The 22,166-nt window shown below is 38.3% G+C and overlaps 1 protein-coding gene across 2 annotated transcripts in view; it reads right to left on the bottom strand.

Annotated features, from left to right (window-relative positions):
- The window catches only part of lmln (leishmanolysin-like (metallopeptidase M8 family)), a 69,303-nt gene that overhangs the window by 32,046 nt on the left and 15,091 nt on the right, over positions 1-22,166 (bottom strand). For both annotated transcript variants that reach the window (XM_069935275.1, XM_069935274.1), the window contains exons 7-14: positions 19,034-19,139; positions 17,794-17,888; positions 17,152-17,269; positions 15,009-15,116; positions 10,760-10,836; positions 6,426-6,536; positions 5,697-5,829; positions 1,441-1,600 (exon numbers count right to left, since the gene is read on the bottom strand). In XM_069935275.1, the coding sequence (XP_069791376.1) occupies positions 1,441-1,600; positions 5,697-5,829; positions 6,426-6,536; positions 10,760-10,836; positions 15,009-15,116; positions 17,152-17,269; positions 17,794-17,888; positions 19,034-19,139 (908 nt within the window). The remainder of the gene's footprint in view (positions 1-1,440; positions 1,601-5,696; positions 5,830-6,425; positions 6,537-10,759; positions 10,837-15,008; positions 15,117-17,151; positions 17,270-17,793; positions 17,889-19,033; positions 19,140-22,166) is intronic.

Below are 22,166 nucleotides of genomic sequence, written 5' to 3'. Positions count from 1 at the left end.
TAAAACTAAAGAGCATTCCCTTTATTCTGGCAAGTATATCCCCTTTGAAGCAAAGGCAAACCATACACATAGTTAAAGTGCATTTTCAATGAGAAATACCATTTCAAAAAAGGGTTTTTTTCTTATACTCAAAACCTCAATACAATAAACACTGACTTCGCTTTCCTCCACATTAGCTGTGTGCAAGGATATTCAAGTCCTTATAAACAACCATGCTTAAACTTTTTGCCACTTCAAAATGTTCTACTTTGGTCACCAAAGTGGGTAAACATCCCATTTTTCCACTTTATGTGACATTTGCTCACTCAGCTTGTCTTATTTCATCTTGAAGTCTCCAATTTTCCTAACATCCTCTGTTAAGAACTATTTTTAATCTTATTACACCAACTGATTTCTGGACCATTTAAAAGATCATAATAACCAAATTCAATCATACAGTATTATGAGTTCCTAAATCTGTTCTCACAATTAAAGTAATAAACTGATAGTAAATTATTTTTTTTTAATTTAAATTCAACTTTCATTTGAAAACACATTTTTATACAATAGGTGATTTTTGATGTTTGGTTCAATAGAGTATACAATTCATGGATTATTCTTCAATCTGCATTTGACGACTCCTCAAAAAGATACTTTATGCAACATTGGGTCAAAATGTGCTTTACAGAATTATTTTGGGCCACATTTGCCATGACAATTGGATATTATTATTCATTCCAGTGAGACATTTTCCCACTTCTAATACATTAAATAATTAAAGAACAATATTTTGATTTGTTTCTTTTATTCTATTTAAGACTAGGGTTAAAAAAAAAAGCTAGGTCAGTATCTGACTGATTAAAATTGCAAAGGTAAAACACAATTAAGTGTTTGAACAATAAGAAGCCAATTCAAAATACTGAATCTATTGCAGAATTCTACTGACATGGGTAAAAACTAGAATGATTTGATTATTATTGTCATATGTACTGAGTTACAGGGAAAAATCCACAATAATGGTGTCCTAGGGGAAGTGCAAGGTTCATACTGAGGTAAAACACAGGATTCTGTTCACACCGTGAAGGGCTCAAGCCCGAAATGTTGGTGATGTATCTTCACCTTTGCTACATAAAGGCACTGTTTGACCTGCTGAGTTTCTCCAGCATTTGTGTGTTTTTTCAAGGTCCATATTGAGGTTAGCTTGTAGGAAATTGAAATATTTTTTTGTTTATTGCAGGACTAAATGTTCATGGCCAAGATAAAGTTCCTAATGTACAAATGCAAGGTATTATTTGTTTAAAATCCTCTTGCCACTTTTGCAATATTAAAACAGAAACAAAATGTTTCCACTTTGCAGCATCACACCAGTTTTTGTATACATCAGAAACTTTATAATTTGCCAATAATATTTGCAATAATCCACAATGGTTCAACAATAACTAGGTAAACCTGATAACTAACCTGGCTGATTTTGAGAAATCCTGCAATCAGAACCACGTTGGAATTCTCCACTTATGTACCAGCTGAACTCTTGATTAAATGGACAATAATCAGCTATCTTCACTGATCCACCATAGTACTGCAACTCTTCTTCTGATACACCATCAAGAAAGTCAAAATACTATAGAAAATAAATACATGCCTTGAGTGTAAATCATTACAATTGGCTTTTACATTGTTACAAAAGCAGTTAAAATGTAAAGCAAGATAGTTAAAAGAGGAAATACTACAGATGATTAAAACAGAAACAAAATGTTTCCACTTTTTGACCTGCTGGGCTTCTCCAGCATCGTGTTTTCACTTTTTAGATGAAAAGAAAACTGCAAAATTTAAAATCTTCAATAGAAAATGGAAACACACAGATTAGGAAACAGGTGGAAAGAGGGAAGAGTTGATATTTCAGGTTAAAGAATTTTTGCAGAAATGGGACCAGATTTTTTTTTATATAAAGGTGCTCTTAATTTGCAAGCAAATCACAGTATCAGTAGAAAGAGAAGCAGAGTTAAAGTTTCTGTCACAACACGTGTAGAAAAGACTGATGCAAAAGGTAGGAATGTGAAAAGGTGAAAATGACAGAATGATAAGCGAGATTACGGAGAAAGATTAAGGAGACAGGGACTTTATTCATTGGAATGTAGATGGCGGAGAGGGGATTTGATAGAGGTATTTAAAATTATGAAGGGAATAGATAGAGTAGACGTAAACAGACTCTTTCCCCTGAGGGCAGGGGAGGTTGGAACAAGAGGGCATAAGTTAAGGGTAAAGGGGCAAAACTTTAGGTGAAATATTAAAGGATGCTTTTTCACTCAGAGAGTGGTGGCAGAATGGAATGATCTTCCAAAAGAGATAGTTGCGGCAGGGTCCCTTCTGTCATTTAAGAGAAGGTTGGTTGTGTACATGGTTGTGAGGGGTTGGAGGGTTATGGGCGGAGAGCAGGAGGTGGAAGCTAGTGGAGTTGTTCAAGTGAACTGGCGTGGACTTGAAGGGCCGACATGGCCTGTTTCCACGCCGTAAACAGTTATATGGTTATGGTTATATGACCTTGTAAACCAATGTGCAACTGACAAGAAAACTGAGATGGCATCAAGGAACTGTTAAGTGGTTACAGCAGAAACAAGACTGGCACCATTGCCTGAAGAAATATAAACAGTTTTCAAAAGTTGTGGTGTATGAAAGAATGCCAGGAGGGAATAAAAAAGATTTGCTACTCCAGTAAAGTACCGATGGATGAAAATTACAGTCGAAATTAATATTAACAGTGCTTCAAATGCAACTAACCCTAGAAAGTTTTAAGTGGACAGATTTATCCTGGATGAATTTTGGGTGTATCCAGGCAAGAAGATTATTTCATCACATTCCTGTCATGCCTTCATGACGATTGAACAGCTCAGCTGCTGGGTTGTTTTTAAAGCACAGTGAATACATAGCTGTTCCAGAAAAGTCTGCAGTCAGTGTTGATGTCCAGTTCCAACACAAGGGTCTTTATGTTGGGGTGATTTGATAATCATAATGCCTTCAATGCCACAAGGAGATTGTTAAGTTTATTTTTCATACGGACACTTGGTTGGCAGGAAAATGTGCAATTTGTTAACTTCAGCCACAAACTGACAACAAATTACACTGAACAACTTTTTTCCTGAAGGTTTGCTACCTGAAAAAAGACAACTTCAAGATGAACACAAAGATAATTTCAGATTTGCTGCTTCACGTAGGAAGTTGGAGAAACATTAACTTTGATTGAATTTATCCTGTTTAATCGTATAATGATGCTGACACATTGCATTAGTTCACTTGACTTAAGTTTTGCTGCTGATTTTCATTTGTACTCAGCATCTGATGCCTCTCATGTCAGTGTCCTACAATAGTCAGCCAGCATTGATGGATTCCAATTGCCCTAATACTACTTTTCCATAGACACAATGTCCTGGTGAAAGCTTTCACCATGATCATCGCTGACTACACCTGAATCAGATGTCCAGGTGCGAATGCAGAAAATGAATTTTCAATGACACGTTGCACTTCATGGTCTTGCCTGCTTAAAGCACGTTAAAAAATGACAGGAAATCACAAAAGTCGGTTATACCTAAAAAAAAGTATACAATCAGGAAATGTTAAGGTGATTTTTGGTGATCAACAGCCTAAAATCCATAAAATACACTTAAAATATTCAGGAAGAAAAATCTTTGTTGTCCAGTGTTTCTGAGGTCGCGCGAATGAAAATAAATGCTGTCCAGTCTTCAGTGAGCACTGACCCTACTGAGATGGATCTAGTTTTACATTCTGGCTTTCTTGCTCTGGTGACATCTGAATGCACTTTCCAATCAACATTTCTGAAAGGAGGCAGTTTTGAAATAAAGTAAAAATGACAGAATCCAAACTGCTTAGCAGGTTACTGTTTAAATAAGGGCATATACCAGAAAATGCTGAGGCTGGAATCTGGATCAAAAAAACAATCAGCTGGAGAAACTCAATGGGTCAAGCAGAATAGAAAATGGCAGCACAGCCAGATCTGCTGCAATGACTGTTAAAGGTGTTTATCTTTTTAAATCCTGCAATGACGGAGTTCTGTGCCCAAGATGGCAGGGCCTGAGCTGGATGGTAGATGATGAGGAGTTGCAGACTCCAGGGCAGAAGCAGACTGGTGCAAAAACCAGAAATGGGGAGAACATCATCCCGTTGAGAAGGGAATGGCCCTGCAGAACAGTGACCATGGCAGTGGACCAGTGAGGGGCTCGGTGGCTAAAGGACCACACAGGCTGTGGTTTGCTGGAGACTGGCTCATGGAAACCAGGTATCAGAACCAGGATTCGAGAGAGTGCTGAGGGCAAGAAAGGCTACTACCAAAGGGTCTCAGGTGCTGAAGGCTGCCTGATCATATCGGAGGTTTGGATCTAGAGCTCAGGTTTGAACTGGAGTCTTCGTGGCTGTGAGGTGAAAGCACAGATACTCAATCTGTGAAAGGATCATCTTTTGCTCTTCTATTGGTGGGGGTGTCAAGGTGACTCTTTTTCTTATGGCAGAAGTATATCATGTATATTACACTTTTAAAGAATTATTACATGTCAATAAAAGGAATCTTTGAACTTAGAAACAGTGAGAAAAAAAGAATGGTCGATATTTTGGGCTGGAACCTTCATCAAGACTTGAGAGTCCAGAAAGGAGATGGCCAATATAAGGAGATGGTTGGAGGTGTTGGACAGGAGCAAGTGCTGGACTAGTAAACCTGGGGAGGTGAATGATGCACAGAAGCAGTTAATTGGCAGATGCCAGATAAAGGGAGAGAAAAAGGGGCAAGGAGGAGGAAGATGAGTAATACAGGGCAGAGGGGTGGTATGTGGAGACAAAGGTAGAAATCTGACAAGAGAAGGTGATAAGCATGGTATAATGAAATATGTTACACGAATGAGTATCTCCCACAATGAATAATGAATATCTCCCATATTCTGCCTTCTCCATGCCTGAAGTTCAGCAAACTATGCTTCACTCATTGAAGTCCTGCTCACCCATGATCCCAATCTTAAGAAAGAGTAGAAATTCAACATCTTGATTTTTTTTAGTATAAATACTTTCATGATCTTGCTCCTTCCCAACTCACCTCAGTCTGAAACCCTCAGAACTCCTTCAGTTATAAATAAGTGTTGTTCAAGTGAACCAGTACGGACTTGAAGGGCCGACATGGCCTGTTTCCATGCTGTAAATGGTTATATGAGAGGTAAAGGATAGACAGGAACCACAAGAGTGGGGTGAGGGAAAAGGGGAAGAATCCTATAGGTAAAATGTGGGCAGTCCCTTCAACACCCACCCACAAATCTACTACCCTGCCTCCCCATTCATTCTGATCCACTTCCCTCTCTGGTCTACCACACATTTCTGTTTATTCTAATCAATTGACACACTGAGAAAAGAAGAAACTTTTCCAATTATATGGTAGATCAGGAAAGAAGAGCCAAGCAAAGTAGTTTAAACTGTAAGGAAACAGCTTAAAAGTAATAATCTTTACACCAAATTTTATGGGTGTCAACATAAAATGATTTGAAGATAGTTCTCATCATAGCTTTAATCTATCGAGAAGTATTACAATTACAACCTACACAAACACAATGAAAAGTACAAGCAGATTGTGGAAGAAATTACAGCAGGAAAAGAAATATCTTTACTGTAGCTGCTTGCTAGAACCTAGGTTAGAAGGGTGCAATACAAAAATTGTTCCATAATACCTGGTATTCTTTTGGCACAGGGATTGGATACTTTTCTAAATTACATACTGCTACAGCCTTCTGGTCCTGTCGGCACGTCAATTGTAATGGCGACGTTCTCCGAGTGTCACAATATGGAGTTACATTCTTATTCCTGAATAGTGAAATATTCACAGTGATACAAGGTTAACGTGCCAGTTTTCAACACATTTCAAGCCCATATATCTCACCACAGATCATTTTTGAGTCTTGAACTAAATGACTCTCTTTTTCCAGTTGTAGTTTGAGCCTGATTCAAAGTTCCAATAAGGTGCAAAGTTAGACAGTTGAAAATGCTGCAAAGTTACATCGCAAGTGTTCACAAAATTGAAGGCAAACTAAAATATGATGAGCATATAATATACAAGGATCCCAAAAGTTTTCAAAATGAAATGTGTGGCAGATTAAAAATTCTCCTTGTTTCAATTTATCAGAATGCTGGTCTTCCATATGATTAGTGCGGCTCGAAAGCACCTTAGTTAACTTGCTGAAAACCTTGTTTAATTTTTGATTATTTTTGTTAAACCTTTGGAAGGGGAGAAATATATTGGTTATAGATTAAGTGAAATTACTGTAATAACAACACTATTATTAATAATAATTTAGCATGGCAATATCCAAGCAATGCTAATCATCATTTGAAGCAATGCTTCTTCATTGCAGGCTACTTTAATGGTGTATTAGTGGTATAATTATGTACAAAGTACTCACCTATTCCGTTGTTGGTCAATCCAAAATTTACAGCTATTCATTACAAAATCACAGCCCATGCCTTCACCCCATTCCAATCTCTCTGCCATGCTGTAATTGGCTCTGTACCAACTGGTAGTTGCAAGAAAGGATAGAAAATATATAAAATATGCAACAATTCGAATATTTAAAGAATCTAGTCACATTGTTGTCCCATGTATGAATTACGGTAAGTCAATTTAAAATAGTCAAGCTCATTAAAACATCTCATACTAGTGAGCTGATTTCAATCATAGACCATATTTCATTGGCAACTTGCTTAGAAACGTGCGTGAGAACGTGGTCCTTGCTACCTGAAGAGATGGTTGAAATGAATAACACAAGTACATTTAAATGTAAGCTGGATGAAGGAATACAGAGTTACATGGGGATGGGTGGAAATATACTGAAGTGGAGCACAAGCACTTGAGTATATTGAGGATAGTAACTTCGAAGCTGTTTACAAAAAGTCTAACTGGTTTGCACGTTCATTTCTGGGAAGAGAACTAGTCATTATCCAGCATCTGCTATTCCAATCGTACAGGAACATAATCAAATTTTAACTGCTTTATTAAGCAACAAACCACTCACTTGTATCAATCCTTAACAACTAGTCATGAATGATCAATACTGTGAAGGCCACGCAGATAACAGATGCTGGATCTTGCATTATACCAAATGGAAACGAAAACCTTTGGCCCAATTTACCCAAGATGTCAATCTAATCTAAGCCAATTTGAGTGTTCCTCTGAACCTTTACTATCCATGTTATTGTCCACATGTTCTTTTTTTTAACTACGGTAACTGTATTTGCCTCTACTGTCTCTTGTTCCACCTCTTTCAATCTACCCATCACTCTCTGTTTAAAGAACTTGGCCTTCAGATCCCCTTTAAATCTTCACCCTCTAATCTTAACTAATCATCTTGAGTTTTAGATTTCCCTAGGCTGGGGGGAAAAGCAAGTGTGACTATCTACCCTAGATGTGCCACTTATAATTTAATAAATCTCCAAGATCATTCCTCAGCCTCCTTCACTCCAGGAAAACCATAACTCAAGCCCTCCAATCCAGGTAACATTCTTGTGAACCTTGTCTGCACCCTCTCTAACTCAGCATTTCCCAAAGTGTGTTCCTTGGAACACATTATTACTCAGGGAGTAATAATGATCTGCGCGGGTGAAACTGGTGACTGTGGGCCAGGGTCGGCCCGGCACCATTGCGACGTGTGGGGTGGTTTCTGGCAGCAGCAATGTGGAGATTTGCGGTGTGTGTGAGGAGGAAGCTCCGAAATACCGGTGTCCAACTGGTCAGCTGAGATAAGTGAACTGGAGGGGTGTGATGCCAGCGGTGTCTGACGCAACTGGGGCAGCCCAGGCTGCAGCGGAGCAAGAGGCAGTGGGGATTGCCAGGCTTGTGGTGAGGAGCAAGGGACGCTGGGGGTAGCCCAGGCCCATGATGGGGAAAGACTGGGGGGGTGGGGAGGGTCTTACTAAAGCTCAGCCTAGGGCCAGCTAGTAGTTAATCTGCTACTGAGGTGTTTATTTACTTTCTTAATGTTCTTGACGCCAGGTCTTTTAAACTGTGATTGACGATTGTGGTTCTGCGATTTCCAAGTGCTCCCCAAAAGGGTTCCATAAGCTAAAATGTTTGGGAAGCCCTGCTCTAGCTTAATGACATCCTTTTTAGAGCATGGTGACCAGAAATGCACACAATAGCTCAACTGCAGCCAAACAAACATTCAACTGTAACATAACATCCCAATTCTTGGTTTCAGTGCCGATGAAGGCAATTATGCTGTACATCATCTTCATCACCCTACCTACCAGTGTTGCTGCTTTTAGGAAACTATGTCTTTGTACCACAAGGCCTCTTTGTTCAACAACATTTCCCAAGACATTGCCATTTACTTTTACTTTTACCTCCCAAATTGTATGGTTACGTACTTGTCCAAGTTAAATTCTATCAGCTATTCCTTTTCTCACATTCCCAGTTGATTAATTTCCTGTTGCAACTTTAAGTAACCTTCTTTATCGTTCATTATAACTTCAATTTTGGTGTTATCTGCAAACTTACTCATCATGTTAGCCATTTTCCTATCCAAATAATTAATATACATGATAAGCAAAAATGGACCCAGCAATGATTCCTCCCTGCAGCACACCACCAGTACAGGCCTCCAATCTGATCCTCCACTGCCACCTTCTACACCTAGAACAAGCAATTTTGTATCAATTTGGATCCGGTGTTCTCACTTTCCATATCAGCCAAGTGCATGACCTTTCAAAGACCTAACCATTAATATATACAATTATGAATATTATCTAGCTTTTGTATTTATTATTTTTCAATTTAATTTAATAACATTGTCGCTGTAATTTTCATGAAATATCTGTTTGGCTGCATCAGATAAAAATGTCAGTGTACATCTATTATCATGAAGTTCATCCAAACAATAGCCCTTTCACACTGGCGCCTTATCCCAGTAATTGACAGCCAATCTACCGATTAAGGGTCCAGTGCAAAAGCTTTTTAATTGGCATGCAAGCATCATTAGATGCCAAGGATGATTCTACCTGATGATCTATCAGCCATGGTGTGAAAGGGACATGGGATATCCTGGGATAAAGTAGTGACGTTGATTATGTTTTTTCGTGAGTGCAGGAATGTGAAGGAAACAAAAGATTAAAAACCTTGCTGACCTAAATAAAAGAGAGAGAGAGAGAGAGAGAGAGAGAGAGAGATTCCGTGCGTCAGAGACACCCTTTCATGACTGCTCCGTGCATATAGCCTTTTCCCTGCTGCATGGAATTCTGGGAGGGCAGGTCTGCCATGACTCTTTCTCACGGTCTTTATAAATTGAGTGCTATTACCACCAGGACTTTCCCACAGTGTTTATAAATTGTGTGGGTATACTTTCCCATAGTATTTTATATAATCATAAAGGATTATAATAGATCAGTATAACAACAGGGGCTGAAAGGCTCATACTGTGCTGTGCATAATTCAGAATTGTGTTATAATTAGGCATGATTTTGTTTAAATACAAGATCATAATACATTGATCAGGATTTAGGGCAGGTCTACCATCGCTTGATGCACCACTCAGATGTCACTGGTGGAGGATAGAATCCCCTATCCCCAGGGATGCCTTGTGATGAGTGTGAAAAAAACAGAGTCCTGATTAAGAGTGGTCCAGTGTGAAAGATAAAAACAGCTTCCTTAACTGGTTCACTGAAGGGCCAGCATGAAAATGACTCTTGACTACCATTTTGGCCTCATCAATAAACTCAAGATATACAGCACGGTAACAGATCCTTCCGGCCCACAATTCCATGTCACCCAAATACCCCAATTAATCTACAACCACCATACATTTTGAAATGTGGGAGGAAACTGCAGTACCCAGACAAAACCCACACAGGTCACAGGGAGTCATTGGCCAGCAGCACCCTGGCTTGTCATGACAATTGGGTTTATGAATCTTGGGTATGAGGAAGAAACGGGCAGTACGGGGTTGGGAAACAATAAGATTGGAGGCTGTGCCAGGGAGGTGACTGGAAATGATGAGTTCAGAGATGGTGTGTGATACAGTGGTTTGATGAGTTTTGGTGGGGTCCTATTGGAGGGGAAAGTAAGAGGTGTCTGAGAGTTGTCGCCTGGCTTTGGCCAGATAGAGGTCAATGCATCAAACCACAACAGCACCACCCTTGTCTGTGGATTCAATGGTGAGGTTTGGATTGGTGTGGAGAGAGTGGAAGGCCAGGCATTCCGAGGGGGGCAAGATAGGAATGAGCGAGGGGAGTAGTGAAGTTGATACGGTTGATGTTACGGCAGCAGTTGGAAATATAAAGGTCCAGAGCAGGTAGAAGACCAGAACAAGGTATCCAGGAGCAGGAAGACATTTTAAAGTGGGAGAAGGGATTAGTAGTGGGGGGTGGAGAATCTTGGTTGTGGAAGTAAGCATGGAGACGGAGCCGATGAAAGAAGAGTTCAACATCATAGTGTGAGAATTCATTCAGGTGTGGACGAAGGAGAGGCCTCTACTGAGAGGGGAAGGTCGGAGGGGATGGTGAAGAGCAGACAGGGGTTATGGCATTTGGAAGTGTTTTACAAAATCACAGCACCTGCAGCCTATCATGGAAGCTATGTCTGCAAAATTTGAAGATAGACAAATAAACATTCCAAAGGGCATTTTACTTTTCTAGAGCTTAACACAATTTTCTTTGCAATCAATAATGTGTTAAACATTTTAAAATTTAAATACAAGAAAAGGTTATAGGATAACACAAACATTTGATAACACATCATTTAACTTACCCAGTATCCTCTAATGCTGCCAAGGTTAATCTGGAGAATACCCTGTTCTGCGTGTGAGAACCTGTCATTGCTTCATTCTAGGGAATGAAATGGAATTAAAAAAAATGAAAAGGCTTATCCAATCGTTCTGTCATTATTGAGATTTTCTCCCAGTACCAACAATGATATAATAACTAGAAAAATAAGATGGAAATTAAAATCCTGAATTTTCCCAGTTACTTTTATTTTGTGACAGGAAGTACCTACCTTTGTAATAATTTCTATAACAATAAATCACTCCTAATTTAAGGATGCAGGTAGGAAGCTGTGTCCTGGTTTCCACTTGCAAATCACAACTGGGTCTCCAGAATACAATTTCTTGTCTAATATTTCTTTCCTATGTATTTTGCAGAGATGGGGTCTACATGTATAACAGGAACATTATTCTCCAGCACCTCCTCATTTTTATGGAGATAAGTAGTAATTTAAATTTAGTAAGTGAGAACTAATAAATACACGTTCCTCTTCTATGTGTTAACACACGCAGTGCATTCTTGCATTATTTTGAAATAGCCATTCTCTTCTTCAATCAAAATATACTGTAAAACTGAATTAAAATAAACGGTATTTAACTTGTGCTGAAATATTAATATTATTAATTATATTTTTCACTCTACAGATGCTAAGTTTTCCTAGCATTATGCTTAGCTCTACAATTTATTTTTCATTCTTTGGCACTGGGATAATAAACGAGACTTGCAAATGATGCCACAAACTAAAAATGAATTAAAATAACTCCCAAAGATCTTGGAGAAACTTAGATGGTTAAATTCCAGCTTTCCCATGGCTTAAAATCACTTTATGGAATAAGCAAAGCAGAAGTAACTATCAACTATAAATTTCACTAATCGTATTAATTAGGTTGCCTGAAGCAAAGATAATTTTATATTCTTGGTTTAAGCAGAGCAAGAAGATTAAACATACATTCTTAATGCATCACTCACAATTACGTACATTTTGATCAAATGTTCCTAATACAGCTAAGGCCTTTTCCATTGAATCAAAATATGAAGTGAAAATATAACTGAATCACCATTCTTTTAGTGCCAATGCCAAAAATCTTTACATTTGTCTCGTATTCCACCTTTATTCTCAACTGACAATTCTTTTTATCTAGTATGATTTCCAAAATTAGTAGCATCCAATATAAATTATCTTCAAAATTAAGGATCAAATTCTTGGCTTTACAAATCAGTGTAATGTCAATGGAACACAACTTCCAAAGAAGGAAAAAATGCACATTCCATTTAGAGGAGAAACAGATTATGGGATTCACAATGAGAACTATTTTACATTGGAGCAACCTATTACTGTATGGGTGACTACTTTTCAGAACGTCATTGTTCATTCTCACAAACGTGATTTTGAGCTCGTTTGCTGTCACTATAATTCTCCACTTCAAACCCCACAGTTAGCTTGAGCACAGAACACCACAGCACAGAAATATGTCCTTTGGCCCATGCAGGAATAGTATTCATATCATTTTTCTGAGCAACTTACAGTCTTTGAGATTCAATACTGAATTTAACTATTTCAGATAACCGTCCATTCCTATTTAATGTCAGATCAGGCTGGTTCTGATGCAAGGCCATCCACCAATATCATTAACTTGTTTTTCTCTCTTCACAGATGCTACTTAAATATTACACAGTTCCAGCAACTACTGTATTCTGCACCTCACATTTATAGCATGTAATTGCTTCGTTTCCTTCTCTTAGTTATCCTCCTCAATATTCGCTTCTCTGCAAAAATCTGTTATAAAATACTATCCTTCACTTTTTCTCCTCCCACCTCCCCCCCCCCCCCCCCAACCACTACCAAAAGCAATAGTATCAACCCCGTAATATTGGTCTCCACCCTCTCACTGACATTCCCCTTCTTCACTCCAACTTAAAACACATGTCTGCACACTCACTTTTACAGTTCTAGTGAAGGGTCAATGACCTGAAGTTTTTCTTGCCACAGAAGATGAGTTATCTGGCTGTAATTTAGAATAGCCAATTAACTGACAATCTGCAGGTGGGTGGTTGGAAAATGCAAGGGGGTGGGGGAGTGGTCTGGATTGGTTGGAAGTTGATGTGCATGTGAGAGGACAAATGGTATTAACATAGATCAGCCATTCTCAACTTATTTTTGGCTAATGGGCTCCTTAATAGTCTGCTCAAAGTTTATGGGCCTTCTTCCCTACGAAGCAGTCAAGTTTAGTTGTTTTTTTTCTGTACTTCTCTTTTACTGACCACATGAAAAAAAATGTTAGATAAGGTGAAAAACAAGGCTTTTATTCTGAGCATAACAACTGTGATTTGTGATCATTGAACATGAACAAACATATTACAATCAATTTTTTTTAAAGTTTTTTTTATATATATATATATATATATAGAGTGCAATGGATTATATATAATGAGTCATTATGCATAAACTCAAGGATATGAAAAATTAGCAAAGAGACTTTTTTTTAAATTCTTATAAAATGAAAGTTTTAGTGAGATCCTTGAGTTTGATGATCCTGTGCATGTTTTTTTGATGTCAGGCTCCAAACTGGATAGTGAGAGTCAAAGGTCACCTCTTGTGATATCAAGTCCGTTCCTGGATTTTATCAAGGAAACTACCTTGTTGTATGTTGAGAGAAAGGCATTGAAAAATATTTTGGCCTTTTCCCATCGTTTTAGAAATCTATTCGGCAGATCACGCTTATTTTTAAAACAAAAATCACTTTTAAATTGACAGAACTTGCAGCGTGCAATATTATCGCTTTGAAAATCTTAAATTTCTGCATCAACATCGGTGGGTTGGTCTTCAAATGGATCGAATATCCAAAACAGGATATTGAGGTTTAATAGGTCATAAATCTTTCCTGAAGATCTGTGCCTATTTGATTTAGATGTTTCACATAAACAGTAATGTCATTGTTCTTCAGTGCCTCTACATTGGTGTTCGGATTTAGAAAATCAACAATTAAAAGCTAGCAAAAGGAGATATACACTAACCACCTGTACACAAGAATGCGAACCAAAATGAGGGCACTTGTGGATGAGAGAAATGTGTAGCATAACTTTTCAACCTGCTCACTTATTCCCTGGAATTGAAGGCAACAGAATCAAAGAGGAAAATTATATGAAAGGCCAAAACTGGTTCCTCGTCAGTCAAACACAATCGTGTTGAAGCAAGGAATGATTTTAAAACACTGTTAATTATCCACTATTATCTTAGCCATTCTAAGCTGTCTCCAAATGCCTCCAACCTTGAAAAAAATCTTGTATTTTTTGGTATCTATACAGCAAAACCTAACAGTAAATTCCTTTCCTCCCCCTCCCCACCAAAAACCTTTAATCTATTAAATTTCCATCCTCGCCATTACACCTTGCCCCCCCCCCCCCATTGAGGATTTCAGTCCATGGCCCCTCTCAAATGTGCTGTGATTCCACCCCCCCCCCCAACCAGGGGGACAGTATGGCCCATGTTGAGAATGGCTGACATAAATCGTTGAGGTTGGAATGAATGCAGGTCCCAGAGTCTGATTCTGTGCTGAATGACTCTATATTTAATTAACATTGATAAATTCATGTAAATGATGTTACAAAGATGAATATAAAGAGCTCAATATAGTGATTAGGTTTTGCATAAACTCTGATTGTTGACACCACTGCAGTTAAGGATCTGTGCCAAGAAGCAACCTATTTCACAGGAGATGCATCCTTACAAGTAAATTTTAGACCTATCAAACCATTTTTATCAAGTTGTCCATCACTGTTGTGTTGGAGCATGACATAGTACCTTTGACCTTTGACAAAGAAAATGTGTTGGTGCCTGCAAAGCTGGATTTAACAGTTGCCGTATATTGAATTTATGAACATTTTGTTGAGGGAAGTGGTTATGATTGTGTGGACCATATACAAGTGAATGTTCTGGAAGTGACGTGCACAACACACCATTGGATGTCACTGGATATATCCTGGACCCTCTGTGTGGCAAGTCAGACTGTAGAAAGACCCAGAATGAAAATCATGAATTGTGAAAACTTTATGATAAATATCAAATTCTGAAATTACATAAATTCCACCCTCACACCCACAAAATGCACAAAACTGTGGGGTCACACTGTTCAATTTCTCTCTAATGTTTACAAAATTACATTACATCCAACAGGGATAAACTATAATGGTCTATTGGGTGAAAAACCATCTTAAAGGAAGTTTCACAAACCTACCTCCAGCAATCTCTTTTCCCAGTGGTTCAGTTCTGTACCAATTCCACCTTGATTCTCAAGTTCCATTCCTTCAAGGATTGGGCAGTTAAAGTGTTGCTGGGCTTCCTTCTGCTCAATGGGAAACCAGTTTTAATTATGAATGTAAAAATGGGCTCTCCATAAAATACTGATTAATTTTGCAATACATCTTAAACAACAGGAAGAATAGCAAAAGAGAATTCTTTGACTGCCAACAGACCTGTTGGTGCTTCGAGGGGTCTAGGTGTCCTCATGCAAGTTAGCCTATAGGTGTTTCATCCACCTCTTTGTATCATTATCTGATTTAGCCCCTTCACATTAATCATTAATGTGGTTTGTAAACAGCTGAGGCCTCAGCAGTGATCCCTGACTCACTCCATTGTTACAGCTTGACAACCTGAATAGAACCTGTTAATTCCTATTTTCTGTTAACTAATCGTCCATCCATATTAATATGGTACCTTCACCCGCATGGGTATTTTAATGACAAACTATCTTTTAACATGATAACCTCCTAAATATCTGAAAATCCAAATGGACATGGTTCTCTTTTGTTATTCTAATAGTTACCTCTTCAAAGAAATCTAATAAATTTGTAAACATAATTTCATTTTCAGCAAATTATGGATTCCACACGCTCTTGTATCACTTCCTTAATTGATTATCACACTTCCAACATTTGAGCAATGATTCAAATTAAGCTAATAGTACAACAAATCCACCAACATCTTTGCAAACTTTGAAATTCAATACAGAATTCAATAATTTCAGATAACCAACCTTTCCTGTTTATAATCAGGTCTGGTCATTCCAACATGAGGTTGTCCCTCAACATCCTTGACTCAGTTTTTCCCCTTTCTGCAGATGGTGCCTGAATTGAGTACCTGTATTACATATTTCCAGAAACTTCACATTTGCAGCATGTTGTTTTATTTTCCCTTTCTAACTTAATCATCCTCCTCTATTTACACTCATCATCATTTTCCAAACATTTTACAAAGGAAATGGAATTTTAATTTGGGGTTTTGCTAGCTCTGAGGATGGAGCTTCTCAAATAAACTACAAGAGGTCATGTTGCCCCTCAAAACATTTTGCCAGAGCCCAAGATGATTTGGGCCAAAACTTGGATCAGTAAAGTTTGGATAATGGGGTGATCATGGATGGAAATAACATTGTCACTTCCTGACATAATTCAAGTCTATTCAAAATTAATCTCACCTGTAGTACCAAGAAAGAGCATACAATAACTCTGTGAATTATTTTTCTTTTAAATTTTCTAACAACAATCAGCTCGAAGAATTAACTGAAGTTATAGGATGCATGTTTTTTTCTTTGGCTTGGCTTCGCGGACGAAGATTTATGGAGGGGGTAAAAAGTCCACGTCAGCTGCAGGCTCGTTTGTGGCTGACAAGTCCGATGCGGGACAGGCAGACACGGTTGCAGCGGTTGCAGGGGAAAATTGGTTGGTTGGGGTTGGGTGTTGGGTTTTTCCTCCTTTGTCTTTTGTCAGTGAGGTGGACTCTGTACTTCCATGTGTATTTCAGAAGTCACACACTTCTTTTATTGTTTAGCAAATTTGTTCGGCATCTACAGACTAAGAAAATGACATATTTTTTCATGAAAGATCTGCAGTTATCTCGACATTTTATTCAAATAAATGGGATGCATGTTAAACTCCATAATGCTCATTAGAATGAAGGAATAGCAACATGAGGGGACCTTCACCATGGGGTGGTGCATTTTTTTGGATAATTGTTTGCTATTATTCATCCTCTCATTGACTCTTTTGCTATCTTCAGTAACACATTTGTTACTGCTTTGGATCAAACAAATTTTGACATGTTTCCTCCATGCTTCTGTAAATTATTTTATGAAATATTACCACGACTTAAACCATGGCTTGATAACATCACCAGCAACTTCACTTTACCTGTCCAAGAAAGATTCATTCTCTCATCTTCTATAGTTCAGTCATTTCTCCCCTTCGTTCTACTGCTTTAATTATGACATGTATTAATACATTTCAAAGATGTATTAAAAGGCATTAAATACAGACCTAATCTGATCCTAGTTTGAAATTTAAAAAACTGAAGAGACAGATCATGGTACTTCCATTGATACTCACGACAACCCGAGGGGTTACAAGAAGAAGGACTTCGTGTTTAAGCTTGTTATTTCCCCGTACACTCCATAACCTCGTTGCCTTGTGTGCAACTTTGTCACTCCACTGATATAATCCAAGTCTGTTCAAATATAAATGAATAAACTGAAATCATAACTTACCCAAGAATATTTAAAAAATAGCCAGTAAGCAATAGCATTGACAGACGATGGCACACAGTGTAACAGTTAAATTACTGAACGTGCAATCAGTGTTGTAGACCATTCAGCAGACCTACAAGATTGAAACCAACTATGAAAGATGATGAATTCATGTAATTAAATTAATCTGGAATTAAATATGATTTTAGTAATTATTATGTTATAAAAACATTGGTCATTAATACCTTTATGGAGGAAAATATACCATCCTTACTCAATTTGGTCAATATATCTCTATGACTCCCAACTCAATATCAAACTGCTTTCTAAGTTACAAATAGGGAAAGTCAATTAAAATGCTATACTACCAGCAACAAGACACTTAATAAAAAAAATTAAGATTAACCTCACATGCAAATACAAAAGATTAAATTTTAAAAATCCTCATGTACAAAATAATTAAAAGAAAAAAGTTAAGAAAGTAATAAATTGGATCCCAGCTTACGATTCATTAAAAGGTGGAAGGCCATTTGCCTTTCGCATCGTTAGAGGCTTCCCCTCATCATCCCGGTAAAAAGCGAAAAGTCCTGCAGAAAAGCCCTAAATTGGAAAACAAGGAAACAACACCATTTGTAGCTGCATGTTTGCTGTGACAATAAAAAGGGTTGCAGTAAACTGCTCTCGCTGAGATCGCTTCCCAAATTCTCAATATTTTGAAGACTGAATTCATCAAAAATAATTATTTACCATTGTACACAAAACATGAATCTAATGGAAGGAAACATTAAAACTATGAAGGCTGAATGATTAGCAGAGGAATTTCAGACACAATATTAACACATTTGTTAAGTAGTATGAATACTGAAGGAATATACTAGATCTTATGACAAGAGGTTCAGTTCTCATTATCAAGATGTAACTATATGACTCTAAACAAAATTAATGGAGTAACAGTTGAAATATTTTGTGCACTCTTCTCCTCCCTTCTGCAGGAATATCCAGTTAGACATTTCTTAGGCAGTTCCTCTGAATCAGGAAAAAAAAATCCACTCTGGAAGTCATATATTGACCAGAACTGGTAAGTAGAATCATTTTCTGACGACTCTTTGACAGGTAAGTGAAAGGATCTGCAGCTCCCATACTGGGCTTGGAAATTCCACGTGGGGTAAGAAGTGCCGGAAGAGAAGAGTGGGTGGATAGTTGGTGCAATCATTTGTGCAAGGCTTATGTGTGTGTGTGCTTGCTAGGTGGACCTGAGGTCCTCCATGCCAATCTGAAAGTTCCTTCCCCACTTGGAGTACTCATGGACCAATTGAGATGTTGCATTTCCTTCTGATAAATTTTTCTATGAAGAACTCAAAGAAGAGCATCATATTCTCAAATTTATTGGCAGGCATGTGAACCATGTGACCTGCCAATGTACCTGACCGAATGTAACTAGGACCTCAGTGCTGGGGTGGTTGTGCTTGGAGATTACCAAGACATTAGTTTCCGATTCTTCAAGTTAGTGCAGATGATTATCAGGAGAAAGTGATGGTTGTATCTGTCAATACACTATGGATCCAATTTATCCGTACCTTCTGGATGAGCCTACCATGAGAACCTGCCATTTTTTTTTAGTTACTTATTTTCCCATGCATCCATGCATAGACAAATTAAATAGACTAAAATTAAAATCTCCTTCTTGAAGATAAGACTGCTTTAATTTTGTAAAGAGAATGATAGTGTGTGTGCAGGTAACTTACCAATGCATGGACAATTTCATGTTTAACAGTTGACAACATGCCTTGAAACTCTTGTGGCTCAGTAGGGATCATACCTGGACATAGGTTTGCATAACCTGCAATAGGCCTGCAAAATTAAGGGGAACATGATGTTGGGTTACACTGTCTTTTGTAATTTTGGTTCTGTGTATATTTTCTAACTTTACATATTAAATATTACTTTTAAAAAATTAAATTTTTAATTTATAAACATAAATTTAATGTATGGACCACAATATTTTTGTTGATTCTATATTTTGAAACAATTAAAGAATACTTTTGAAAAGTTTTACAAATAGACTCATTAGTACAGAATGGAAAACACTGTTAGAAATCATTCAATGCTCAAAATAACCATATCTTTTCACTTTTCTGCTCCTGTTAAAATGATAGGAATAGAATTTCAGCAAAAGGATTTTGAAATAAATGTAATCAGGACCACCACAGAATTATTTCATCTTCACATTATTACATTAAAAAAGAATAATAGCTTTATACACATTCATGAACACTATCTTGACATCATCTGCAAGAACATCATAAGTTTCCAAGTGAATACAGCCATGTGGATCCACAGTGTATTGACAGATACCACCATCACTTTCTACTGATAATCCTCCACATTAACTTCAGCAAACTAATGCCAGTGTAATCTCCAAGCTCAGTCACCCCAGCACTGAGGCCCTAGTAAAATTCTGTCAGTCACATGCCTGGCACAAAATTAGAGCAAAAGATGCTGCAATGGAATATTAATGAGGAGGAAATGCAACATCGTGGGTGGGTGGGTCACACACACACACACACACACACACACACACACACACACACACACACACACACACACACACACACACACACACACACACACACACACACACACACACACACACACACAATAAGGTGCACACTACCTTACCAACTATCCACCCACTCTTCTCTTCCGGCACTTCTTACCCTATGTGGAATTTCCAAGCCTAATATGGAAGCTGCAAATTGATCCATCCACTGACTCCAAGGTGCCTTGCTGCTTCACATTCAGGTTTGGAAGAACAGAACTTCCTTGTTCTGGGAAAGCCAATGCCTCATTTTCAATCTCAGTCAGAAACACTGTTGCCCAACCACCCATTTCCTTCTCAGCAGCTGTCTCGCATAGAGCCAGATTGATCATAAATTTACTGTCACATTCGACCCAGAGTTGCATTTTGCATTTCATCTCAAAGTTGTCTTTTTCTACTTCTGTGACGTTGTTCAGCTCTGTCTTCCCTTGCTACGCTTCCCTTGTGATGGAAGCCTTCATCCATGGCTTTGTTAGATCAAAATCTGACTATTCCAATGAATTTCCTGTGTCTACATCTTTCATAGGGTGGCATGGTTGGCATAGCGGGTTAGCACAACACCGTTATAGCGCCAGCAATTGGGACCGGGGTTTGAATCCCATGCTGTCAGTGAGGAGTCTGTACGTTCTCTGCGTGGGTTTTCCCCGGGGGGGGGGGCTCTGGTTTCTTTTCGCCATCCAAAATATACCAGCAGTGTAGGTTAATTGGGTGGCATGGGCTCTTGGGCCTGTTGCCATGCTGTATGTCTAAACATTTTTTTCAAAATTAAAATTTGCTCTGTAAATTAGCTCTATTCTGAGAGAGTAAGGTTATTGGAGATGAAATCCAGCATCACAATGAATGATAGTTAAAAGGGGGTTGGTGAAATTACTCAGCCTCAAGTTTGTGTTTGCCCTGTGGACCAATTGGTTAAGATCACAGGACTACCATTATGGGACAGATGCAAGAATGGAGTTAGATTTATATGGGCAGTCAAATCAAAGAAGTATGTTCCACATTTCTCTCTAAGATTCTCTTCATCAAAAGCTCTTGTGAGGACAAATCGTCTAAGTACATTGCTGATGCACTTCTCTTGTTGAATGACCATAAGGATTATGTCCATTGTGTCTCCAGATGAGTTGAATACATTGCAATTTGGAATGTAGCTCTTCAGCCTTTGCTTTGAAATTTGCCTCCTTTCTTGAAGGAAGTCGTGATTACAGTCTCCCCAGGATCCACAGATATATCCTACTCTTCCTAAACATGGGAGAGGAGGTTGTAAATCTACACAAATGTGGATGAGGTCAATGTATGCCATACGCACTACAAAACCAAGATCAGTACAGCTTTAGTCATCGAGCTGCAGCAAATATCCTCTGCACACATTCAGAGGTTGAGTTCCTCATCACTACTGACGTGCATCAGGCATAAAAGAAAATGGAATTGTACACTGAACATTCACAAAATCTCCCCTTTCAGTATATCACTGCCCTCCTCTTCCAAGTCAAAACAGTGGAAAATGTAGGTTATTTCCCTTGTTCATGAACCACTTCTCGACAATAAAAATGTCTGCAAGGCATCAACACCATCTTTGGCCATCTGGAAGGTCAAGATTTCAAAATTGGCATAAAGCTCCTGATTTATTGAGCAGTAGCTGCCCTCTTGTACTCCTCTGAGATAGCACTACCTATAGTAGGAAACTCAAAACACTGGAGAGGCACTATTAAAGCTATGTCTATAAATCCTCTAAAACCAGTGACAAATCAACCAACATCAATATTCCTTGCCTAACACTGAAATGCTAAATGATGAAGGGCTCAAGCCTGAAACATTGGTTATCCATCTTTACCTTAGCTATATAGAGTACACTGCTGACCTGCTGAGTTTCTCCAGCATTGTGTTATTACTTTAACCACAGTGACTGCAGGCTTTTGTGTTTTACTTCCGAAATGTTGATTACTCGTCAACTAGGTGAGGCTTTCAAAGTGGAGAAAGAATATTTGCAATGATATATAGAAAGCCAAATCCAAGTGTCAGCAGCATTCAGAAACCCAATGTAAAGAACAGGTGGATTGCATCTCCTTCTAAGCTACTCAACTAACTGTCCCATTAGTCATCTTATGTCAGGTCTCACATTGGCTTAATCATCAACCTTAGAACAGAAATGATGGAAGCAAATCACACTCAACCCGAAGGAACTGTGTAATTAGAGACTTCGTAAACTTGAAGTTCTTCAACAGACTGCTGGTCATCTCCTTCGTTGCTTGAAGCTGTCATTCACCCATCACCCCTGCACCGTC

Source organism: Narcine bancroftii, chromosome 4 (genome assembly GCF_036971445.1).
Source record: "Narcine bancroftii isolate sNarBan1 chromosome 4, sNarBan1.hap1, whole genome shotgun sequence".
Lineage (NCBI taxonomy): Eukaryota > Metazoa > Chordata > Chondrichthyes > Torpediniformes > Narcinidae > Narcine > Narcine bancroftii.
The sequence above is the reverse complement of the archived record's forward strand: the minus strand, read 5'-3'. Positions and strand labels throughout refer to the sequence as shown.